Source organism: Ochotona curzoniae, unplaced genomic scaffold, assembly GCF_017591425.1.
Source record: "Ochotona curzoniae isolate NIBS_2020 unplaced genomic scaffold, NIBS_Ocur_1.0 scaffold_4506, whole genome shotgun sequence".
NCBI classification, from domain to species: domain Eukaryota; kingdom Metazoa; phylum Chordata; class Mammalia; order Lagomorpha; family Ochotonidae; genus Ochotona; species Ochotona curzoniae.
The window spans coordinates 7,362,771-7,385,377 of NW_024467119.1; the positions used below are offsets into that span (position 1 = coordinate 7,362,771).

The 22,607-nt window shown below is 48.4% G+C and overlaps 1 protein-coding gene across 2 annotated transcripts in view; it reads left to right on the plus strand.

Moving 5' to 3' along the window:
• The first annotated feature begins 39 nt into the window (after positions 1–39).
• The window catches only part of POLR2B (RNA polymerase II subunit B), a 34,262-nt gene continuing 11,694 nt past the window's right edge, over positions 40–22,607 (plus strand). The window contains exons 1-14 of one of the 2 annotated variants that reach the window (XM_040966595.1): positions 40–230; positions 2,197–2,269; positions 5,602–5,752; positions 9,710–9,822; positions 9,946–10,165; positions 10,490–10,648; positions 13,411–13,575; positions 15,659–15,855; positions 16,005–16,124; positions 17,598–17,784; positions 18,489–18,632; positions 18,856–18,995; positions 19,086–19,197; positions 22,434–22,588. In XM_040966595.1, the coding sequence (XP_040822529.1) occupies positions 212–230; positions 2,197–2,269; positions 5,602–5,752; positions 9,710–9,822; positions 9,946–10,165; positions 10,490–10,648; positions 13,411–13,575; positions 15,659–15,855; positions 16,005–16,124; positions 17,598–17,784; positions 18,489–18,632; positions 18,856–18,995; positions 19,086–19,197; positions 22,434–22,588 (1,955 nt within the window). In that variant the 5' untranslated portion in view covers positions 40–211. The remainder of the gene's footprint in view (positions 231–2,196; positions 2,270–5,601; positions 5,753–9,709; positions 9,823–9,945; positions 10,166–10,489; positions 10,649–13,410; positions 13,576–15,658; positions 15,856–16,004; positions 16,125–17,597; positions 17,785–18,488; positions 18,633–18,855; positions 18,996–19,085; positions 19,198–22,433; positions 22,589–22,607) is intronic. The other variant, XM_040966596.1, reaches the window with a different exon arrangement.

A 22,607-nucleotide genomic window follows, 5' to 3' on the forward strand; every position in this document is an offset into this window, starting at 1 on the left:
CAAGAGCCGTGGCGCAGGAGCCTCCGAACTGCGCAAGTGTAGATAAGACGTGGCCGCCTTCGAGCCGGGCCTTGGCGCCCGTCGCGGAGGATTGTACGAACACCGGCGACGGAAGTCGCTTTGCCCCGGACTTGGCGGCTTCCGGCTGCTGCTGCGTGCATTCGTGCTTCTGTGAGTTTCTGAGTGTGGTGTACCCGAGCCGTTCGCCAACATGTACGACGCGGACGAGGGTAGGTGACCCCTCCGGATACAGTCCAGGGCGCGCCCCGCCGTGAGCTGGGGGTCGGGGAGGGATGTGCAGCCTTCTTCATCCTCCGTGGCGGACGGAAAGGAGCGCTCCTGCTTCCCTGCGTTTTCGTTTTGCGCGTAGCGTATCTAGCAGCTTTTCCTGTCGCTGTGTAGGGAGCATTTCCCCCGAACCCTCCATCTCCAGAGCCGAGTCCCCGAGGGCGAGCGAGGGTTAGTTAAGGCGTCGTTCTGGACGCTGCCTGGCTGTGTCGGCGGCCAGTCACACAGGACCCCGGGTGCGCCCAAGGGACGAAGGCAGAGGAGGGGACTCCGTCCCAGCAGGCATCCCCAGGGCAGAAAGGACACGCAGTGGGCAACGATGTCGACCCGCCCGTCCAGAGCTGAAGCCCATGCCCAGTGTGGCACTGGCTTGAGGATAGGCCCATTCTGTCCCCTTGCTCTCCCGCCCCAGGAGGGGAAGGGGAGGAATGAGAAGCGTTATTGTGCATGTTAGAAGGTAACTAGCAGGGACCAGAGAGCCTGGCTGCCCATCCAGTCTGAATGCTCACAGCTCCTCCCGGTGAGCGCCTCTGTGCAGATCGCATACACGGTGTACACACACACCCTTCCAGGTCAGGTGCCCAGCACGTGCAGCTGCTCCTGGACCGCTCAGGGATGTGAGCACTGCGCCGTGAGCGCACTACGGTGTCTGTTTTAGGGCAAGGTAATGTTTGTACATATTCTGTGGTGCTATGCAGTGTTTCAGTAAGTGTGAACTGATAAAATAGTTTAAAAGAATGAGTAGTTTCTTATGTTTAGAACATGTCAGCTCCTGTCTATGAGATTTTTCTTTTAAAAGAGAATTATTTTATTTGCATTTAGAGATGGGGAGAGAAGGAAGGAGAGGGAAGGAGACAGGCGCAGGGTTTTCCTGAAGGCAGTTACGTGAGCCGTCACTGCCGCCTTAGGAGGAAGCTGGGTTAGGAGCCAGGTCCCTGGCTTGAGCCCAGGGCTTGGGGTGCTAGCAACCTAACCAGCATCTTAGCCCGAGGTGTGCTCCCTCACACACCTGCTTCCGCTTGTCCCAGTGCTGGCCTGTGCGACTGCCTGGGGGCGTGAACCAGCAGGTAGATTTCCTCTCTTTCTGGAACTCTGATTTTCAAATAAGTCTGTCTTTGAAAGAAGTTATTTGTGGATCATGGATTTGGACAGGGATTGTTAAGTGTGATGTGTTTTCTCAGTGTCTGGTTGGGGACACATGAAGGCTGAGTGCTGAGTTAGAGCTGGGGTCTGGAGGGCCTGTGTGCTGCCCGTGTGCTGGACACGCAGCCTGGGAGGACTCAAAGGCCAGGGTGGCTGGCTGGGGCATCTGTGAGTGGCCACTCATGGTGTTCAGCCCATTTTGGGGAACTTGCATTGCTTTTCTGATCTGCCTGCTGAAATCATGCTGCATAGCTTCTGTTTGTCCCAAGAAAATCAGAAGTCCACCTAACACTGGGGTGGGGGGTGCACAGACCCTTGTGTCATGACAATGGGGTGCCAGGATCGCGACATGGACAACCCTGTAGGAGGGCAGCCATGAGTGTGCCATGGGTCATGTCTGTCCGTCTGTGAAAGGCTGCTGGGTGGGAGTGGTGACTGTTCTTGGGCCCCTTCCGGTTCTGCCCCTTCCCGACTCTGACTCCAGTTTCCAGGGAGCTGGCTGATCAGGCTGCCAGCTTGCTGCCTTACCTTCTGGGAAAGTTGCAAGTGAGAGCTACGTGGACTTTGAGTCACACAGTATACACTAAACCATTGTGGTAAAGCCTGTGTGATGTAGTTGTATTAACTGACTGGACTTTTAGAAAAGTAGGGTCGGAGAGGTGCTTTGTATTTATTGGGGGTGAACTGTGTGTGCTGCTTTCAGTCACGGTAGCTGACTGTGAAGACTGGCATCTATAGATGAGGTGAATGCTTTTGATTTTGCAGATATGCAATATGATGAGGATGATGACGAAATCACTCCGGATTTGTGGCAGGAAGCATGCTGGATTGTCATCAGGTAACTTCAGACCGAAGGCACTGCGCATGGAACGGAGTTGCTTGCTTTCTCCGGTCTTGACAGCTGGACCTTTTATGGGAGTATGCTGCTGAGTGGCTTAGTTTTTCATTGAAAGGCAGTGCTGGGGTTGGGGGGCAGGTAGAGATCTTTCATCTGCTGGCGTGCTCCTCCAGTCAGGCAGTCTGCTAAGGGCTGTGGGTGTTGAGCAGCAGCCTAATGTCCTGGGCCACAACGCTACTCCAAGAGTCTTGTTTTTTTTTTTTTTTTGTATTTTTTTTTAAAGATTTATTTATTTATTTATTTATTTATTTATTTATTATTATTTTTTTATTGGAAAAGCGGATATACAGAGAGGAGAGACAGAGAGGAAGATCTTCCATCCGATGATTCACTCCCCAAGTGAGCGCAACGGCCGATGCTATGCCAATCCAAAGCCAGGAGCCTCTTCCGGGTCTCCCACGCGGGTGCAGGGTCCCAAAGCTTTGGGCCGTCTTCAACTGCTTTCCTGGGCCACAGGCAGGGAGCTGGAAGGGAAGCAGGGCTGCCGGGATAGAACCGGCGCCCATATGGGATCCCGGGCGTGCAAGGTGAGGACCTTAACCACTTGCGCCACCGTGCCGGGCCCTTTTGTATTATTTTTTAAAAAATATTTTGTACTCATGGAAAAGTTATGTCGGCTGTTCATTTGTATACCTGGTGTCCTAAATGTTGATTTCATACCCTGCATTTAAAATTTCATTTCTGTGCTAAGTAACTAGTTACTTTGTCTGGTTCTGTATTACATATAAAATTGAGATGTGGTGTCAATTCTGGAACTGACAGTATGAGATCAGAGAGCCCTATGTGAAACCAAGAACATTTGAATACTAGAATTGAACACTAAAATGCATTCCTGGGGCCCAGCGTGATGGCTCAATGGCAAAATTCTCACCTTGTAAGTGCTGGGATCCCAAACGGGCACCGCTTCGTGTCTCAGATGCTCCACTTCTCATCCAGCTCCCTGCTTGTGGCCTGGGAAAGTAGTGGAAGATGACACAAAGCATTGGAACTCTGCCACCTGCGTGGGAGGCCTGGAAGAAGCTCCTGGCTCCTGGCTGCATATCAGCTCAGCTATAACCACTTAGGGTGCAAACCAGTGGATGAAAGATCTTTTTGTCTCTTTTTCTCTGTAAAGCTGATCTGCTTTTCCAATGAAAATAGATCTTTAAAAAGAATTATTTTTATGTATTTGAAAGGTAGAGAGAGTGTCAGATATAGAGAAATCTTCCATCTACTGGTTCACTCAGCAGAAATCCCCAGCAGTCAGGGTTTGGTGAAGCCAAAGCCAAGAGCTGGCCATCCCTCTCCTCAGTGCCAGGGACCCAGGGACCCAGGGACCTGTTGTTTCCTGACTGCCGGAGTGTGTGTTAACAAGCAGCCACAATTGGATGTGAAGCAAAAATGGAACACCAGGTCACTTGGTATGAAATGTGCGTATTCCACATACTGTCTAACTGCAACTCTGAGAACTCGGCCCTGCTCGTTTACATGCCCGCTGGCTGGATTTATGTGATGTTGGAGTGCTTCAGGGTTGACTGAAAATGTGCATGGATTTCCCCGTCCTTTAATTCTCCTTCTCCATGGCTTTTTGAAGGTTTTCTTCTCTTAGTTAAACTCGGATGACTCCTATTGAAAGCAGTGGCATTCTCTTTTCAGTGCTGTGCACCACGAGGCACTTGTATTCTACCACTGGTGCTGCCAGTTAGCTTTCTTCAATGTATCTTTCTTTTTTTTTTTTTCCCTTTCCTCTTATTTGAAAGCAGACCACGCACACACCTTTTTTTTTTTCCTTTATTTTTGACAGTCTTTATATAGTTAATCAGGGCACAAAGGTTCAAGGGCTACAGGAAAGTGGGTGAGACTATTATTTCCACATTTTTTTCCCTGTATCTGAGACAAAGGGGGAGATAAAGGGAGAAACCCCACCCAGTCTCCCACCCATCCCAGGTCCCTGATGTAGGGCATGCTCCAAGGGTCTTGCTCAAGTGGTTTTGAGAGTTCGACAGTTCTCAATTGCTGCCAGTCTCACCATTCCAAGCATGATGAAATCTGTTCAGAATCTACTGATTGACATAGTCCACTTTAGAGTCTCTATTTGCCCAGTTTTTCACTGCCAACATATGACTGAGGTAGTTGATTGATTTGTTCTGTTGTCTGTTGTGGTGACAGGTATCCTCTGCAGGTTCCGATTGACTGCCCTGTCCTCCATGTGCACCTGGTTATGCTCTCAGCTGCTCCATCTGAGCCTCTTAGGAGGCTTGGCTCTGGCACTTGCACTCCATGGCAGACCATGGAACCTGCACTTCTCTTCATGGTTAGGGTTCTGAGTCTGGCAGTTTGATTGAGGAGATTCCAAGAGAAACTTTGTCTGAGGTGATCCCAGACCAGGTTCTTGTATGAACTTGCAAGTACAGTACCTGGCACAGTCCATCACCACAATTAGCTGGTGGTTGCAATTGCTGGTTCGGTTCTGTTTCCAGTGCTGTCTTCCACTGGAACCAATGGGTGTTGCAGTCCAGCCTGATTCTGCCCAGCACATACTTGGCCCTCACATAAACCAGTGGGAGCTGCAGCCTAGTCGGAGTGACCCACAATAACCCCCACCAGACCTGCCCCCTGTCCTGGTTCCCGTGCTTGCCATTATGTGCAGTAGACTAGTCCAGTCTTTCCCACATGCTGATTCACTTCTGTGATGGCCACAACAGCTGGGGGCTGGGCTGCAGCCAGGAGCCAGCAACTCCTTTAAGGTCCCTGACAGGATCGATATGGAGGGGTGTGAGCAAATGGGCCATCCTCTGTTGTCTTTCCAGGCCTATTAACAAGAGGGTGGATCAGAAGTGGAGCAGCTGGAGACAGGCTGGCTCCAGATGGGATGCTGGTGTTGCAAAGTGTGGTTTGGTCTACTCTGTCCCAAGCTTGAGCCCCAGCATTGTCTCACATTTTTTTAATTAGTAATTGGTATTACCAGCTTCCTCAAATTAGAATTCTTGTTGTATTTGGCTCTCATGCTTTATTTTTAAAAAATGTCTCAAAGACGTTGAATGAAATTGTCCATAAAGGATGCCTGCAAATCAGGGCTTCTTCTAGTTTTTATTCCCCTGTCTGTTTTTTAAACAATGAAGTCTGTAAAGGAACTGTGTTCCTGGCATTGGTCTGGTTGAAGATATCTCATGGCTTTTTGTGCGGTGAGTGGCATGTAGTGGTTGTTTAATGGGTATCTGTTGTGTTGTAATACAATCAAAGAAGTGGGCCAGGAAGGTGTGGCAACTGATCATAAACTCTTGTTTTCCTAGTTCCTACTTTGATGAGAAAGGTCTGGTCAGACAACAGCTGGATTCTTTTGACGAGTTTATTCAGATGTCTGTTCAGAGAATCGTGGAAGACGCTCCTCCCATAGATCTCCAAGCAGAAGCTCAGCACGCCAGCGGGGAGGTGGAAGAGCCGGTGAGATGGGGGCTGGGGGTGTTGCACCAGGAAAAGAAGGAAGGTTGCACATTTCAGTTTTCTTCCTTTGTCGCAAGGTTAACAAGCAAGTTAGCTTCTGATTTACTCTCACTAGTGCAGAGATGGGTGCATTTTTTGCAAGTACGCCAAAACTGAAATGCGTGCTCAGATAGTAGGTGTTTAATAGTTGGGAGGAGTGGAGTCAAGAAATATGAACAAGAACATCCTAACCTTCATGGTAGAGAAATCCTGAAGGAAACATTTATTTTTTTTTTAAAGATTTATTTTTTTATTGGAAAGTAGATATACAGAGAGGAGGAGAGACAGAGAGGAAGATATTCCGTCTGGTGATTCACTCCCCAAGTGAACACAATGGCCGATGCTATGCCGATCCAAAGCCAGGAGCCTCTTCCGGGTCTCCCACATGGGTGCAGGGTCCCAAAGCTTTGGGCCGTCCTCGACTGCTTTCCCAGGCCACAAGCAGGGAGCTGGATGGGAAGCAGGGCTGCCAGGATTAGAACCGGCGCCCATATGGGATTCTGGCGCATTTAAGGCGAGGACTTTAACCACTAGGCCATGCCGCTGGGCCTGAAACATTTAATTTAAAAAAAATTATTTATTGCATTAAATACAATGTGGACTTATCTCAAAATTAAATCTTAGGAGACCCAATCATATCACCTGTTTAATTTTTTTCAGTTTCGTATAGTTTTTGTTTGCATGCTTGCATATTTGTAGCATTGATAAAATCGTAGTAGAGGTATCTTTTCGTAATACCGTGGTTGTAAAGAAATCGGTGCTCAGGAATAGTGACCCTTCCATTTTAGAGCCGCTGTGAGAGAGTGCTGGGCTCTGAGAAGGTGGGAAAGTGAAGGGCGGTGTGAGGCGGGGACACCCTGAGCTGGCTCCGGGGAGGAGAGGTCCTTGTCGCTGGCCGGTCAGTGCTCCCCTGCCCCCAGCTCCTCAGGCTGGGCCCTTACTCTGTTTTACATGGAGGAGCTGTTCAGACATTTTGCTGCTAAGTACAGAGTGATAGGTTCTTCTGATACAGTGCTGGAAAAAGGGACGTAAAGTACCTTTTTGTTTTTAACATTTGACTTGTTTTCTTGGTTTTTGGTAAAATAAAAGCACTAATTCTCTAACATGGGCAATTCCAAGTGACAGTAAATTCTGTTCCTTTTTCTAAAAAAATTTATTTCTCATGTTGTGTATATGATTGACAAGAACACAAGCCCGTGAGGACCACCAAATAGGGTTGGGGAGAGTCAAGGTATGGGGGGAAGGTGGGTGGGACAGATGCTCCCAGTTTTCCTGTTCTTACCTTTTCTCCTGTACTGGGCAGAGGGTGGGGGCCGCTGGGAGTGGGAGGGAGCTGCTTCCAGTTGCCAGACTACATCAGTGTCCGGGGTGGCGATGTCCATTTGATGTCATTTTGGAAACCCCAAGGTGAAGAAGAGTATTCGCAGGTATTGCTTGGTTGGTTTTGATGGTTCTGAGATGCTGTTGTTCTGCTGCTCCAAGGTTGAGAAAATCCTTCCAAGATCCATTGGCTGACAGAGTCTACGCTAGTACAACCACTCACCTAGGCGAGAGTTGTTCTAACCTCTTCTGCTCTCCATCTTCTTATGTGGCATTTGACATCTTCTGCAGGCTCAAATGAGCTAGCTGTCATGTGTCCCTTTTGTAGCTGTGCATGCTATCCACTGCACAGGCATCAGCAATTGAGGAGGCATAGTCCCAACACATGCATTCCAAGGTTAGACTACAAATTCTCTGAATCTCCCTGTGGCCAGAGTTTTGAGTCTGAGATGACCCAGACTTAATTTGCATGTACCTGCCAGTGTGGTCCATCACCTGTATCAGGCCACATACAAATTGGTGATTGTAATTGTATTGGTGATTGTAGTTGGGTCAGTTCTGTTCCCAGCCCCATGTCCCATGCTGAATAATGGGTGTTGTGGCCTGGCCCAGGCCAGCATGCCACAGATCTGGCCCTTGCACAAACCAGCAGGAATTGCAGCCTGGTTGGAGAAACCTCCGATTATCCCCACCATATCAACCCCCAGACCCAGTTCTTGCGTGTGTGAGTATGTGCAGCAGATTAATGCAGTCTGTGTCACATCTCAGTTGGGCTCTGGTATGCACCTATGGAAGTTGCAGCTTAACTCGGCCCACCCACCCCCCAACCCAGGCTACATGTATGCTTACAGGCGCTGCCACTGTGTCCAGCCTGACCTGCTCCCAGCCCTGGTTCTCATGCACACCAGCAGGAGTTGCAGCCCAGCAGAGGAGTGCCCACAGTTTCGCTACTAGACCCAGACCCCATCCCAGGTCTTGCGCTTTGCAGAGAGTACGGTGGTCCAGTCTGAAGCTACTTGCACCCTCTTGGCACTTGCTAGTGAATGCTGTGGCAGAGCCCAGCCAGTCGATGCTTGTGTTGGCCCTGGCACGTGCCAGCAGATGCAGTAGCCAGACAGCCCAGCCTTACCCCAAACCCAGCTCACATGTAGGCTGACGGTTGTTGCAGCTTGCTTAGGCTGATCTCTCCAGCTTCACATTAGCAGCGGGGGCAGTGGACCAGCAGGCGAGCCCCCACAATTTCCTGCCTCCCCCAAGCTCACTTCTGGCCCAGAGTCTTGTGTGTGCTGGTGCGTGCTGTGGCCCAGTCTGGCATGGCCTGTCTTGCCTCAGCAGTGACAGTAAATTCTGTTGAAAGAGGAAAAGCGCTCTCAGTTGGGAAGATAGACAGGACATTAGCACAGGTGAAAAGATGCTCTTAGAAAAGCTGCTGAGGTGTTTTAGCTAGAAAGTACTTGGTTATTAGCTTACTGATGATGGGATGGGGACCAGCTTGCGTGGTCTGTGAGTTCTTGCAGTCTGTGTTTGTAGGTGTTACTGGGAGATTAGGAGGGGTCAGGCCTTTGAGAAGCATTGGATGTCTTGAGGAATTGTTGAAAGGTGTCAGCGAACATGAGAAGCGTTGTTTTAGGAAGCGTATTCTGGAAGGGGGTTTACGTGGAGTGGAAAGTGGCAGGAGGCGAATCAAACCTTAGGTAAGTGGAAGCTTCAGAGAATGTCTGAGAGCGGTCGAGGGTAGAAGGGAGCGGAGTGCTGCTTCTCCTTTGGGTCATTATAATCCTAATGTTATCTTCCCTTTGGTCTCTCCAGGTTGTGAGGCTTGCCCTGCTTGGTTCCCAGGTCTCCTTCCCGGAGCTTTGAGTTAGAGATGAACCAGTGTCCAGTGAGAAGCTGTTCTCCTGGATCTTGTTTCATTGGGCAGTAGGTAGATATGTAGTTGAAACTCTGTTTTTGCGTGGCCTGAACTATGGTTTATTAGGTAAGGGCGCAGTTCTAATTGTTTTTTTTTTTTTTAATCTTTTTTTGTTCTCTGGTCACTTTGCATTTTTAGAAATTTATTTTTTTGAAAGGCAAAGAGATCCAGAGTCAGAAATTCCCCATCTGGTTCAGTCCCAACTTCCTACAGCAGCTGGGGCTGGCCCAGAAGCCAGGAGCCTAGAATTTACTCCAAGTACCTGAGCCTCCACCTGCTGCCTCCCAGGGCATATGCTGACAGGAAGCTGGGATCAGGGCGGAAGAGGAACTTAAGCCTAAACGCTTAGCGGTAGGATGCAGGCTTCTCAGGTGTCTTCTGTAGGGGCTGAGCCAAACTCCCACCTCGACTTTGTCCTTCTGACCCTAAACCAGGAGAGGGCCGTGAGACTATGTAGATCATTAATACACTTCCATTTTAACGGATACAAACTCAAAATAGGATGCAGGCAGGCTGTACTTCCTTGGTGTCTTCTGGCTGAAGAGATCTTACGGACCTTGTCCACTCTGCGGTGTGCATGTTGACTTTGGATAGTCTCCACATCATTAAAATGGGTTGGTTTGCCCAGGTGAGTTGTTTTGATTTGGAATGTTGACGCCAGCCTTTTGTTTTTGTTGTAATTTCAGCCGAGGTATTTGCTGAAGTTTGAGCAGATTTACCTCTCCAAGCCTACCCATTGGGAAAGAGACGGTGCTCCCTCGCCCATGATGCCAAACGAAGCGAGGTTAAGAAACCTCACGTAAGAAGGGGTTCCTGTGTGTCGGCAGCGGCGGCTGAGTTAGAATGCAGGAGATGCGATTTTAGTCAGCGGGGCATTGAGGTGCCAGCAGATGCTGACTGTGATCTCCTTTACTTCCCGAAGGTACTCTGCACCGCTGTATGTCGACATAACCAAGACAGTCATCAAAGAAGGCGAGGAGCAACTTCAGACTCAGCACCAGAAAACCTTCATCGGAAAGATTCCCATCATGCTGCGGTCAACGTACTGCCTGCTGAACGGCCTGACGGATCGTGATCTTTGTGAGCTCAACGAATGCCCCTTGGACCCTGGCGGCTATTTCATTATTAATGGATCAGAAAAGGTAGAATAATATTGTTTTACAAGATTATGAAATGATAGAGAAATTCAGCATACTACAGTTGATATTAAAAAGCAAACTTCAATGCAAGATCATCTGGAAATAGCAGCTGCATCATGTAGAGTAGCATAAGCTTGTGTTAACCAGAGCTTGATTGGGTGGCGTGTATAATGTGCACCTGCCGTTTGTTCCGTCTGGAGCGTATGTGTGTCTCTGAAGCCCTTGGGCAGCATAGGCTTCCTGGTGCTCAGGAGTGCATGTTATGGTGAGCCTGTATGATGGAACCACAGGAAAATGCTGATTTCCACTTGCTTATCATCTGTCTAGGTTTTGATTGCTCAAGAAAAAATGGCAACAAACACAGTGTATGTATTTGCCAAAAAAGATTCTAAGTACGCCTACACAGGGGAGTGTCGGTCGTGTCTGGAGAATTCTTCCAGACCTACAAGCACCATCTGGGTGAGCATGCTGGCCAGAGGAGGACAGGTAAGGCGTGGTAGTGACATTGTTTGTCCTTATTCCTTTGTGCTTTGTTTTCTAAGTTACGAAACGGCGTTCTTGGTTCAGTAGCTGCTCTGGAGCATCCTGTGTGTATGGGATGTCGGTGTGGTGTTCCCACGTGCTGCCGTGAGATGGTTACTCCAGTAGCAGCTGTGATCACCCCAGCTGCTGGGTGCCATGTGGTCGGGCCCTCTGCCTGACTGTGTCTCTTGAGGTGTTAGCACCTCAAGGCTCAATGGCGGCTGGTAGGAATCAGTCCCCGCTGGCTGTTGCCTGTTGGCTGGATAGCCACATGAGCCTCTCTATTTAGCAGCTGACATGGCAGCCAGCTTCAGAGAGAACCACCGTGGAACAAGCCCTAGAGCAAGAGTGTGGAAGGTAGAAGTCAGTCTGTTTGTAATTCCTTATGCGGAAGGAGCATTTGCTGTATTTGCCATATTTTTATCAAGGGCAAAGCAGCCCAGCCCACACTCGTGGGGGGTTACCTGAGGGCAGTGGCGGTGAGAGGCAGAGGTCATTGGGTACCCATCATAGGCAGGTTGCTTATGGTGAAGCAATCCAGTAACAGCTGGGATTTCTTGAAAATGTGCTACGTGCCAACAACGCTACTCAAATTAATTGATTTAATCTTTTTAGCTGTCTTGGAAAATAGTTTCAATTATCTTTAATTTCATATGTAAAAATAGACAAGAAAATTAATATGTAACTGTTTGAATTTTAATTTTTTAAAAAAGATATATTTGAAGAAGTGACACCCATACATAAATTCAGAGAGGGAGAGACATTTCATCCACTGTTGATTCTGTAATTGATCACACAATAGCCAGTCTGGGCCAGGCTGAAGCCATAAGCAGGAGCTCCCGCTGGGACCCAAGTCCTTGGCTGTCTTCTGCTGGTTTTCCAGGCATGTGAGCAGGAAGCCAGACTGAAAATGTGATGGTGAGGCTTCCACCTGCGCTCTGCTGACGTCACCTGCAGTCACACAATATTGGCCCCTAGTTTCATGTCTATTTTTGATCTTTGTTTTGGGTGGACGCTTAGCTTCCCAGCCCTGTGCTGTTGTGGAAGGGCTAACTAATCACTTGGAAGGTGATACCGTGAGAGGGTGAGCTGCAGCCCGATGTCGCACAGGAATTTGACATGTTTCTTTATTTATAAACGGGACTGAATTTTCCTTGGCAACTGATGTTTCTATTTGTTTTTCATGACCTTTAATTTTGTAAGATGAACTTTAAATTCCTTCTGCATGTACAGTATTGCTGGGTAGTGTAGGAGATATCAACTCAGAATCATGAAGAAGATAATGGTTTTATTAGGAGTACAGATTTCAGACATTAATAGTGCAGAGGTCAAGAGGCAGTATTTGTAATAGTTCTTTACAGATTTAGAGGAGAATGTGCTAGATTGGTGTGGCTCATACTTAGATGTGCTGTGTGAGTTTACATAAGCAGAGAAGTTGGACAGTCATTCTGGCCGAGGAGATTCCCCAGGAGCTAGTCTGAGTGGGTGGGTGTGACAGGAGGGGTCAGGGCGGCTCTCCTCTGAAGACTCACCTCTGACCATAAGACTGAAGGACGCAGTGAGCCTCCTCTTCCTCCTCTGCTGGCTAGGTGGTGGAGGCAAGGGGGCGGGGGAGGATCAGCGGGGAGGCGGCTGTGGGTGAGTACAGGAAATTGTGGTGTACACTGTGAGGAAGGCTGGCAGTTGTGGAGGGCAGAGGTGAGGACACACTGAGATAGCAAGTTTAATACTATTTTTTTTTTTAAGATTTATTTATTTATTTATTGGAAAGTCAGATATAGAGAGAGGAGGAGAGACAGAGAGGAAGATTTTCCGTCCGATGATTCACTCCCCAAGTGAGCGCAATGGCCGATGCTATGCCAATCCGAAGCCAGGAACCAGGAACTTCTTCCAGGTTTCTCATATGGGTGCAGGGTCCCAAAACTTTGTGCGGTCCTCGACTGCTTTCCCAGGCCACAAGCAGGGAGCCAGATGGGAAGTGGAGCTGTTGGGATTAGAATCGGCGCCCAGGTGGGATCCCGGTTGTTCAAGGCGAGGACTTTAGCTGCTAGGCCATGCCGCTGGAGCCGATTAATACTATTTTTAAAAGATTTTTGTTGTTGTTGGAAAGTCAGATTTACAGAGAGAAGGAGAGACAGAGAAAGATCTTCCATCCACTGGTTCACTCCCCAAATGGCCGCAACAGCTAGAGCTGTGCCAGTCTGAACTGGGTCTCCCACATGGGTGCAGGGTCCCAAGGCTTTGGGCCATCCTCAACTGCTTTTCCAGGCCACAGGCAGGGAGCTGGATGGGAAGCGGGGCTGCCAGGATATGGGATACCAATATGTGCAAGGCAGGGACTGTAACCTCTAGGCTACCATGCCGGGCCTAGCATCTAAATAGAAATAGCCAATGGCAGTTGGAGACTCGGAGAAGATGAAGATGGAGACCTGAGCAAGAAGTTACTACTGAGCAAACCTGTGGGATGAGATCAGTTGTCTAAGGAAGGAAGGTGGCGGAAGCAGTTATTCGGGGTTAGGATTACTTGAGGGCAGACAGAAGAGACTGGAAGTTCTCGCAGCTTGTCTGTAAAGTTAGTGCCCCTGGGAGCCTCATTAGAGCTGCTTTTGAAATGCATCCGGTGTGGGGAGAAAAATATACCCCGGGCAGAACACGGCACGGTGCTGGTGCTCCGTGTGGCCGCGGGCTCCTGGGTGCTCACGCTCTCGTAACACTTGGTTCCTCAGGGAGCGAAGAAGAGCGCGATCGGACAGCGCATTGTGGCGACGCTGCCGTACATCAAGCAGGAGGTCCCCATCATCATCGTCTTCCGAGCTCTGGGCTTCGTGTCGGACAGGGACATCCTAGAGCATATCATTTATGATTTTGAAGATCCAGAGATGATGGAAATGGTAAGATACAGAGTTTCTGACTGTTACTAACCTTGCCTGGCAGCTGCCACGAAGGAAAGATAGCTGCCCCCGGGTCATGGCGTTTGCAGTGGGGCTTGCCAGTGCTGTGTGGAATAGACCTGGAACATGGGGCAGCAGCATGAAGGGATGGTGGGAAGGAAGATCGTGGCGCACAGCAGGCTGCTGCCAGTTGGGCACAAGGGCAAAGGAGCAGCTTCAGACACAAAATGGCTTAAGACCAGGGAGAGAAGCCATGAGCTCCAGGCAGGTTCACAGTGGCGCTTTACTGCCTCTGCCCTCCCAGCCTGAATCTCTGCCTGCCTGTCACTGTTGCCTGGAACGCCCGAGTGAGTGGCAGCCGTCACAGCGGACTCCTGAGTTCTCCGTATGCGTCTCCTAGGATCCCGGCCACCCATTTTCATAGAAGGCATTTTGTTGTTGTTTTTGTGTTTTAGAACAAAAATGCCTGGAGCTGGCCAGGTTGAAGCTGAGAGCCAGGAGCTTCTTCTGGGTTTCGCATGTGGGGCAGGGGTCCAATGTCTCGGATCATCTGCTGCTTTCCCAGGGCATTAGAGGGAGCTAGATTGAAAATGGAGGAGCTGGGTCTTGAACTGGTGCTTATATGGGATACCAGCTTTGTAGGTAGAGGCTTGCTGTGCCATGGTACCAGCACTCCCCCAAAGTATTGTTCAATTCTGGAAATTTAACTGCAGTGTAATGCTGTTAATATATATCTTTACTTGGCTGTCAGCTGTCATAGCAGTATACTTAATCGTATTTATTTTTGTAGTCAGGATTGGAATTTGGGTGTTGATAGATCATTGTTAAAGTGACAGGGAGTCCCAGATGGGAAAGGCAGTTCGTATCTGTGACAAGATCAGAGGGACCTGGAGAGAGCAGGGTTGCCAGATGCACATTCCTCATGCTCGTTGTGTGCAGTGGGAAAGTTAGTGTGAAAGCGCTGGGAAGAATTAGCCATCACTCCATCCAACCCTTTGGTAAGTGAGGACCCTGGTTACATGGCTGCTTAGAGGCCATTGGGAGTGGCAAGTGAGGGCCACAGGTCTGTTAACAGTGGGCTTTTAAAATCTTAAGAAATAAAACGCCAGCACGGTGGTGTAGTAGGCTGATCCTCTGTCTGTGGTGCTGGCATCCTGTGGGGATACTGGTTTGAGTCCTGGCTATTCCACTTCTGATCGAGCTCCCTGCTCATGGCTTGGGGAAGCGGTGAAGGATGGATGGCCTTGAACCTTTTGGGGCCTTGCGCCCATGTGGAAGACCTGGTAGAAGCTCCTGGCTTGAGATAAGCCCAGCCCTGACTGTTGAGACCATGTGGGGAGAGAGCCAGCAGATGGAATACCTTTTTGTCTTTCCTTCTCTTTCTGTAATTCTGACTTTCAAGCAAAATGAGTAGATCTTTAAAACAAAACAGAAAGCAGTGAGCTTTTGAGTAGTGTTCTTTAAAAAAATAATTGAATGGTTTTATTGTCAGAAATTTAAGATTTATTTTATTTATTTGAAAGACAGATATCTTCCTGTCTACTGATTGACTCCCCAAATACCCGGGACTGGCCAGGCTGGAGCCAGGAGCTTCATCCGGGTCTCCCGTTTGGGTGCAGGTGCCCATGGCGTTGGGCCGGCCTCTGCTGCTTTCCCCGGTGCATCAGCAGGGAGCTGGGTAGGCAGGAATCGGGACACAAACCATAGCCCAGATGGGATGCTGCCGTGGCAGGCTGTGGCTTGATCCATCATGCCACAACACCAGCCCCCAAATTTGTTAATAACGATACTGAAAGTGATTTGACACACTTATTCATAATTCAGTACATTTTGATGTACTGAAATTGATTAGAATGTAGAAAAGATAATGAAACATGTACTGATGTTTCAAAATGCAGTTGTTCAGGTTTTTCTGAGAGTATTGCTGTCGTACTAAGGAGCAGATTTTGTAAGAGGTCTTGCGGCCTGTAAGGTCTGTTCAGGCTTGTAAGATTTTGTGACTTGATTTGAGAAGGTTCATTGGGAATATGGCGTGCTGTGAGTGGACAGTTGACTCACTGTTTCTGTTTTTGTCATCCGATAGGTGAAGCCGTCCCTGGATGAAGCTTTTGTCATCCAGGAACAGAATGTTGCATTAAATTTCATTGGCTCAAGAGGGGCGAAGCCTGGTGTCACTAAAGAGAAAAGAATTAAATACGCAAAAGAAGTCTTGCAGAAGGAAATGCTCCCCCATGTTGGTGTCAGTGATTTTTGTGAGACCAAAAAAGCCTATTTCCTGGGGTATGTTAGCCTCGTAGTGCTTTAAGGGTTGTTCTGTTTTTGTTTTAGACATGACAGAAAGTTTTCTTAAAGGTAAAAATGACAAAAACAGCGCTTTAAATATGAAATAAAGACCACATGCTTTCTCCCCTCCCCTCTTTCTGCTAAAGGTACATGGTGCACAGGTTGCTGCTGGCAGCCCTGGGCAGGAGGGAGCTGGACGACAGAGATCACTACGGCAACAAGAGGCTGGACCTCGCGGGGCCGCTGCTTGCCTTCTTGTTTCGAGGGTGAGAACTTGGCGCCGGCTGCCTGCAGCGGGGAGTCGGGCACACGGGGTTGTCTTGGTGTCCATATTGGGTGCTCAGGGATGTGGCTGCAGCCTTTGGCCTCGGGCCCGGCCTTGTTTCTGGCTCATGTCCTGGAAGTCAAGGTGGTGAGCACAGTGGATTGTTTATGTTTCTTTATTCCTTTGGTAACTCATTTGAGAAGTGTGGTATATTGCCTTTTCTAAGTGCCAGCGTTGGATTTCTTTTTGACTCTGTTTTTGTGTTTTATGAACAGAAATAGGCACAATTTGGGGGTAAATTCCAGAAATATTAGTGATTATTTCATAGCGATGGATTTGTGGGTGATTTTAAATTTTATTCTTGATGTATTTTCATGCTTTTTTTAAAAAAAAGATTTATTTACTTTTATTGCAAGATCAGATATACAGAGAGGAAGAGAGACAGAGAAGATCTTCCACCTGATGATTCACTCCCCACAATGGTCACAGTGACCAGAGCTGAGTCAGTCCAAAGCCAGGAGCCCGGAGCGTCTTCCTGGTCTCCCACGCGGGTGCAGGGTCCCAAGGCTTTGGGCTGTCCTCTACTGCTTTCCCAGGCTCTGGATGGAAAGTAGAGCCACCTGGATTAGAACCAGTGCCCACATGGGATCCGGTGCATGCAAGGCGAGGACTTTAGGTGCTAGGCTATCGAGTGGGGCTCTATTTTTCATGCTTTTACAAGTATTTATTTGAAAGCCAGAGTTCCAGATAGAGAAGGAGGGCAGAGATATTTTGTAGCCGCTGCTTCATTCCCTGGCTGAGTGCACTAGCCAGGGCTGAGTCTGGCTGAAGCCAAGACTGGGAGGTTTATCGGACTCATGTGGTGCAGGGGCCCAGGCACTTGGGCCATCTTGGGATTTTTTTTTTAAGATTTATTTATTTTTATTGGAAATGCAAATACACAGAGAGGAGGAGAGACAGAGAGGAAGATCTTCTGTCTGTTGATTCACTCCCCAAGTGATCGCAATGGCTGGTGCTCAGCCAGTCTGAAGACAGGAGCCAGAAGCTTCTTCTGGGCCTCCCAGATGGGTGCAGGGTCCCAAGGCTTTGGGCTGTCCTCGACTGCTGTCCCAGGCCACAAGCAGGGAGCTGGATGGGAAGCGGGGCCACCAGGATTAGACCCGGCGCCCATATGGGATCCCGGGGCATGCAAGGCGAGGACTTTAGCCACTAGGTTATTGCGCCAGGCCCTTGCACTTGTTTTAGTATGTTGTGGCTTAGTGTTTTTCAACATTTTTCGTTTTCAGCCTACTAAAGATAGTTTTACTTTTTTCCCCCCATTGTTCCTCCTGCTGTGTGTGTGAACTGTGTGTGGATGTGTGCTTTGTGCAACTCTGCCTCCACCATTTGCCCTGTCTGTGGGCAGCGTTTTCCCCGAAGAGAATATGTGTGGTAGACTTCGATGTGTTTAAAGCAGTCCCATTGTATTTGACAGGATGTTTAAGAATTTGCTTAAAGAAGTCCGCATCTATGCACAGAAGTTTATTGATCGAGGGAAGGATTTTAACTTGGAATTGGCAATTAAAACAAGGATTATATCTGATGGCTTGAAATACTCTCTGGCTACTGGAAACTGGGGTGATCAGAAGAAAGCGCATCAAGCCAGAGCTGGAGTGTCTCAGGTGAGGCTGTGGCCATGATGGAGCTCGGAGGGAGCCACGTGGCCTGCAGTGTGGGCAGCGCTGTGTTAAGAAGTATCGGCGGCTTTTGGAGCTAGGGGGTTTCTGGTCTTCCTTTGGGTTGAAGGTCCCAAGCATTTGGGCCATGCTGTGCTGCTCTCCCAGGCACATTAGCGGGCAGCTGTGTTCAAGCAGGCAGGATGCCCAGGCCCAGCTGGCAGCTTTACCCATTGTGCCGTATTGCTGTTGCCTAGTTTCAGTTTGTGTTGGATTCCTGGGCCGCAGCCAGGAGAAGTCCTGGAGACGTTAGTGATTGTGCTATGGTCAAAGGAGTGTGAGTTGGGAGCATTTAGTTGGAAGCTCGTTGTGTCTCTAACACAGGCGGGGTAGTGTTCTAGGTGCCAGTCTGCAGCAGGAGACGAGAGTAAAAGGAAAAACCCTATTCTTGAAGAAGTGGTTTCCTAGTGTTGGAGACGAACCGTAATGGCAAGTTGAGTGTTTTAGAACTGCATCACGTGTGCCGTCCCTGTGGCAGAGGCAGCTGGAGGACGGGTGTCAGCGGGACTATCCAGGGAAAGACTGGAACAAGGAGGGGTGGGAACAGCTTGTTCCTCAGTGGACTGAGTGCCAAAGTACAGCTCAGCCCCAGTGTGACAGTGACTCTAAGAAATCCTCAGACGTGAAATGTTGGCTGTTTCCACCCCCAGGTGTTAAACCGACTGACTTTTGCATCTACTCTCTCCCACCTGCGTCGGTTAAATTCTCCTATCGGCAGAGATGGCAAACTGGCAAAACCAAGACAGCTGCACAACACGTTGTGGGGCATGGTGTGCCCGGCCGAGACCCCGGAGGTAATGCGTGCAGGTTACCATTTAGGACACAGAGTGTCCCAGTGCTTGTGTAGGGCGTCATTATTTTGGAAATGCATTTTTACTTGACTGTGTGTTGTAATTTAGGCTTATTATTTGTGATTTTGTTCTTAGAAAGTAAGTAAATGTTGTAATCAAATGAAGGAGCAGAGCTTATGGGAGAAAGGCGTGTAAGGTCAGAGTGAGTAACAGCTTTATCCCCTAGGGCCACGCGGTGGGGCTGGTGAAGAATCTGGCGCTGATGGCTTATATTTCAGTTGGATCGCAGCCTTCTCCAATTCTGGAATTTTTGGAAGAATGGAGTATGGAAAATTTAGAAGAAATCTCTCCTGCAGCTATTGCTGAGTATGTAGGGGTGATAATTTGTAAACTTTTTTTTTGTTTATAACGTAGTGAGAATTGCTAAGTACAGACTGCCTGTGGTTCTCATTTCAGTGCAACCAAGATTTTTGTGAACGGCTGCTGGGTTGGAATCCACAAGGATCCCGAGCAGCTCATGAACACCTTACGGAAACTGCGGCGCCAGATGGACATCATTGTGTCGGAGGTCAGCGCCTGCCATTAACTGGGGCGTCGCTGCGGGCTTGGCAGCCACGTGGGAGACCGGCTTCGGCTGGTTCGGACTGGGCTCCCTTGAAGCGTTTTCAGGGCTCAGGGAGAGACAGTTTAGCCTTACAGTTGAGACCGTGTGTCCTGTGTGCCCGGTGCCACTGTGCTGCTGCAGGTCATGGCTGCAGTAACGGCTGCTCGCCACCAGGGGGAGACCTGGACCCCTGGCCTGGGCTATGGTCAGACCCTTGGGGATGAATAGATGGATTAGAGCTGTTTCTTGAATAATTAAAAAAAAATGTTTACATGATATTATACAGAAAAACGTATTCTAGAGGCAGACAGAGAAAGACAGGAGATAGTAGATGATGTTTTAAGCTAACTTCAGGCAGTATTACTTGCTTTACTCTTTAAAACATTTTGACGTGATTTTAATAAGTTATATTTTAGAGCTCAGATGATATTTCACAGTGAAAGAATTCTTTTGGAGGTCTGTTTCTAAAGCTGAGCATATTAAAATGGAGGTTATTTCTGACTTACCCGTTGAAGACACATTCATTCATAAAGGGTTGCACACCTCTACAAGGTTTTCTTCTGTTTAGGTGGATATTATAGTGCTTTGATACTAGGATGGATTAAAAGAAAATTATTAGTATGAAATGTAAGCCCCCAAACAGGGTTTTTCACATCCTGTTTGAGGGTCACCTTCAAACACTGTCTCACCTTGATGTGCCTCACGGAGCCTGTCTAGGTGGACGGGGTTTGAGGAGAAGCTGTAGCACCCTAACTCACGCCCTTTGACCTCAGAGCAGCATGTGGTTCCTCTGCGCCCTCTGGAGCAGGCAGGCCTTGGATTTTATGGTAGAAGCAGCCACAGATAATACAGAAACCAAAAGCTTATTTACAGAAGTAGGTAGCAGGCGGGGGGACTTGGCTTCTGGGCTGTTTGGTAATGCATTGATTTTTATGTCTGTGAGGCTCAGCACATCCTGATGCCAGTGTTTCTGATGGGTGCACATGCCACACAGCAACCTGGATTTATTTGCCTGTCTATCTGGCTACACTGCTGACACCTTAGGGGCGGGGAGCGTGTTTCGCCATGGCAGTGTTTCGGGTCTGGTTATGATCGCGTGGCAGACATTCAGTGAGGCTTGGTGAGAGAGCCTCTTAGTGAGGAACTTGCCAGGCTTCAGGTGTCCGTGCTTCTGGCAGTCACTAGGGGTCCTCGTTGGCCTGTAGCAAGCTGTGCACCTGTCCTGTAGTTGGTCCTTTCTACACCTGTGCTAAGAATGCCTCCTCTGAGCTCAGGATGCTACTTAACCGAGCCCGTTGATGTCTTCTGTGAGCCTGGAGCCGTGTTCTGTGAGCAGTGTTGGTTCCCTTGAGAGGCCAAGACAGTGTATCTGAGGCCTCTTCTGCTTGCGTTGGGTGGCCGCGGGTGGCACTGTGGCTCCTGGAACCGAGTATCCTACCTCAGTTGCTTTCTAAGGACATGAAGTGGACTGGCGCATAGAACGTTTCTCCTTGGCCTTTGAAGAAAAGATTTCCTTAGGTAAAACCAGTCCTTTCAGAAAAGGTCCACGTTTGACTTGGTGTTTCAGAGGCACTTCTGAGGGGAAATACTGGTGTTTTTCAGTTCCTCATGAACTGCTAATTCATTTCTTAATTGGCTTGCAGTTAGATGATGGTAATTTAAGAAATATTTGTTTCCTTTTGGACTTCTTAAAGACATATAGGTACTTCAAATTTTATACTTTTAAGGGTTCCTAGGTTCTTTAGTAAAATTTTTCCCCAAATACTTGTGATATTTCTTAGGACTATATTTTCAAATATACTTACGTGACCTGATAAATCACATCCGAAGTATGACAGTTGCACCGTGTTATTACATCAGAGCTGTTTGTGCATGATGTAACATCCTGTTTTCCTGCAGCTCAGAGCGGCTGCTTTCAGTGAGCAGAAACTACACGTGGCTGGGATCTGCTGTTGGGTAGCGAGTTCTAAGCCACTTGTGTGATTGCTGAGTGTGAAAGGTCACATTTATTACCGGAAAAATGTTAGTCAAGATAAAGTGATACAGGGCTTACAATTAGCAAAGAGCCAAAATAAGAAATTGCTAGTGTATACCTTAGTATTTTACTGAAAATAAATTTTCTTTTTCCATCAGAACACTTATCAGATGCTATTCAGCTGTGTAATATCCAGGGTTTGATTTTTGTCTTTATACATTTTTAAATTATACCTAGGTTTTAAAAAATTATTCTCACTCTTAAAATTATGTATTTGGAAGGCAGAGAGCAAGAGGTGTCTTCCGCCTGCCAGTTCATTCCCCAGATGTCTGCAGTAACTGGGGGTCTGGACCTTAATCCAGGCCTGTCTGCGCGTGACAGGCCCGGTACTTGAGCTGTCATCTGCTGCGTCCCGAATCACACACGAGCGGGAAGCTGGAACTGGGAGCGTGGGTTAGCCTGGGACATTGTTGGTGTTACGTTCAAGATATGTTCATATGAAAGAGTTAGAGCGAGAGAAAAAGAGTCTTCCATCTGCTGGTTTATTTTCCAAATGTCCACACTGGCCAGACCAAAGCCAGGAACGTGGACTGGACCAGGTCTGCCACGGGGCTGCAGGGACCCCAGGACTTGACCTCCTGCTGCTGCTACCCCCGGCTGGGGCTTGACCTGTTGCCCATATGAGGTGCTGGCATTGTAGGTAGTGGCTGTGCCAGCTACATCACAGTTGAACTTTTGGTCCTCCCCACCTCATTAGAAAGTTTTTAATGCAGGTTAACTCAAAAGGTTTATGGAAAATGCAGTTCCTAAATGTACCCATGGCTTTTTTTATAGTACACATTTTCTATGAATTTTGAAAACTCCTCTAAGGTTAGTCCATATTATTTGATAATTGTTCAAGAAATTTAGTGTGTACATTAAAAATAAGCAGAGAGAACTCCGACATGCTGGTTTAGTCCCCCAGTGGTCAGAGCCAGCAGCATGGAGCTGGGACGGCAGTGCACATCTCCGTGGGCAGGGCGGGGGCCTCACTGCTGACTGCCCTGTCCCGCTGCCAGGGAGCCGAGTCTGAGCAGAGCGTGAGTCTGAAACCAGGTGCCTCCAAATAGAACACAGGATAGGGGACACAGGTGTCTTGGCCCAGGCCTTAACCTTTGGCCCAAATAGTCCCCTACAGATTTCTAACTAAGCTTTAATGATACAGAGGATTTGTCTTTTTGTGTAGGTTTCTATGATCAGAGACATTCGGGAGAGGGAGATTCGTATCTACACGGACGCAGGCCGGATTTGTAGACCACTACTGATTGTGGAAAAACAGAAGCTGCTTTTGAAGAAGAGACATATTGACCAGTTGAAAGAGAGAGAATATAACAACTACAGGTAAAAACAGGCAATGGAG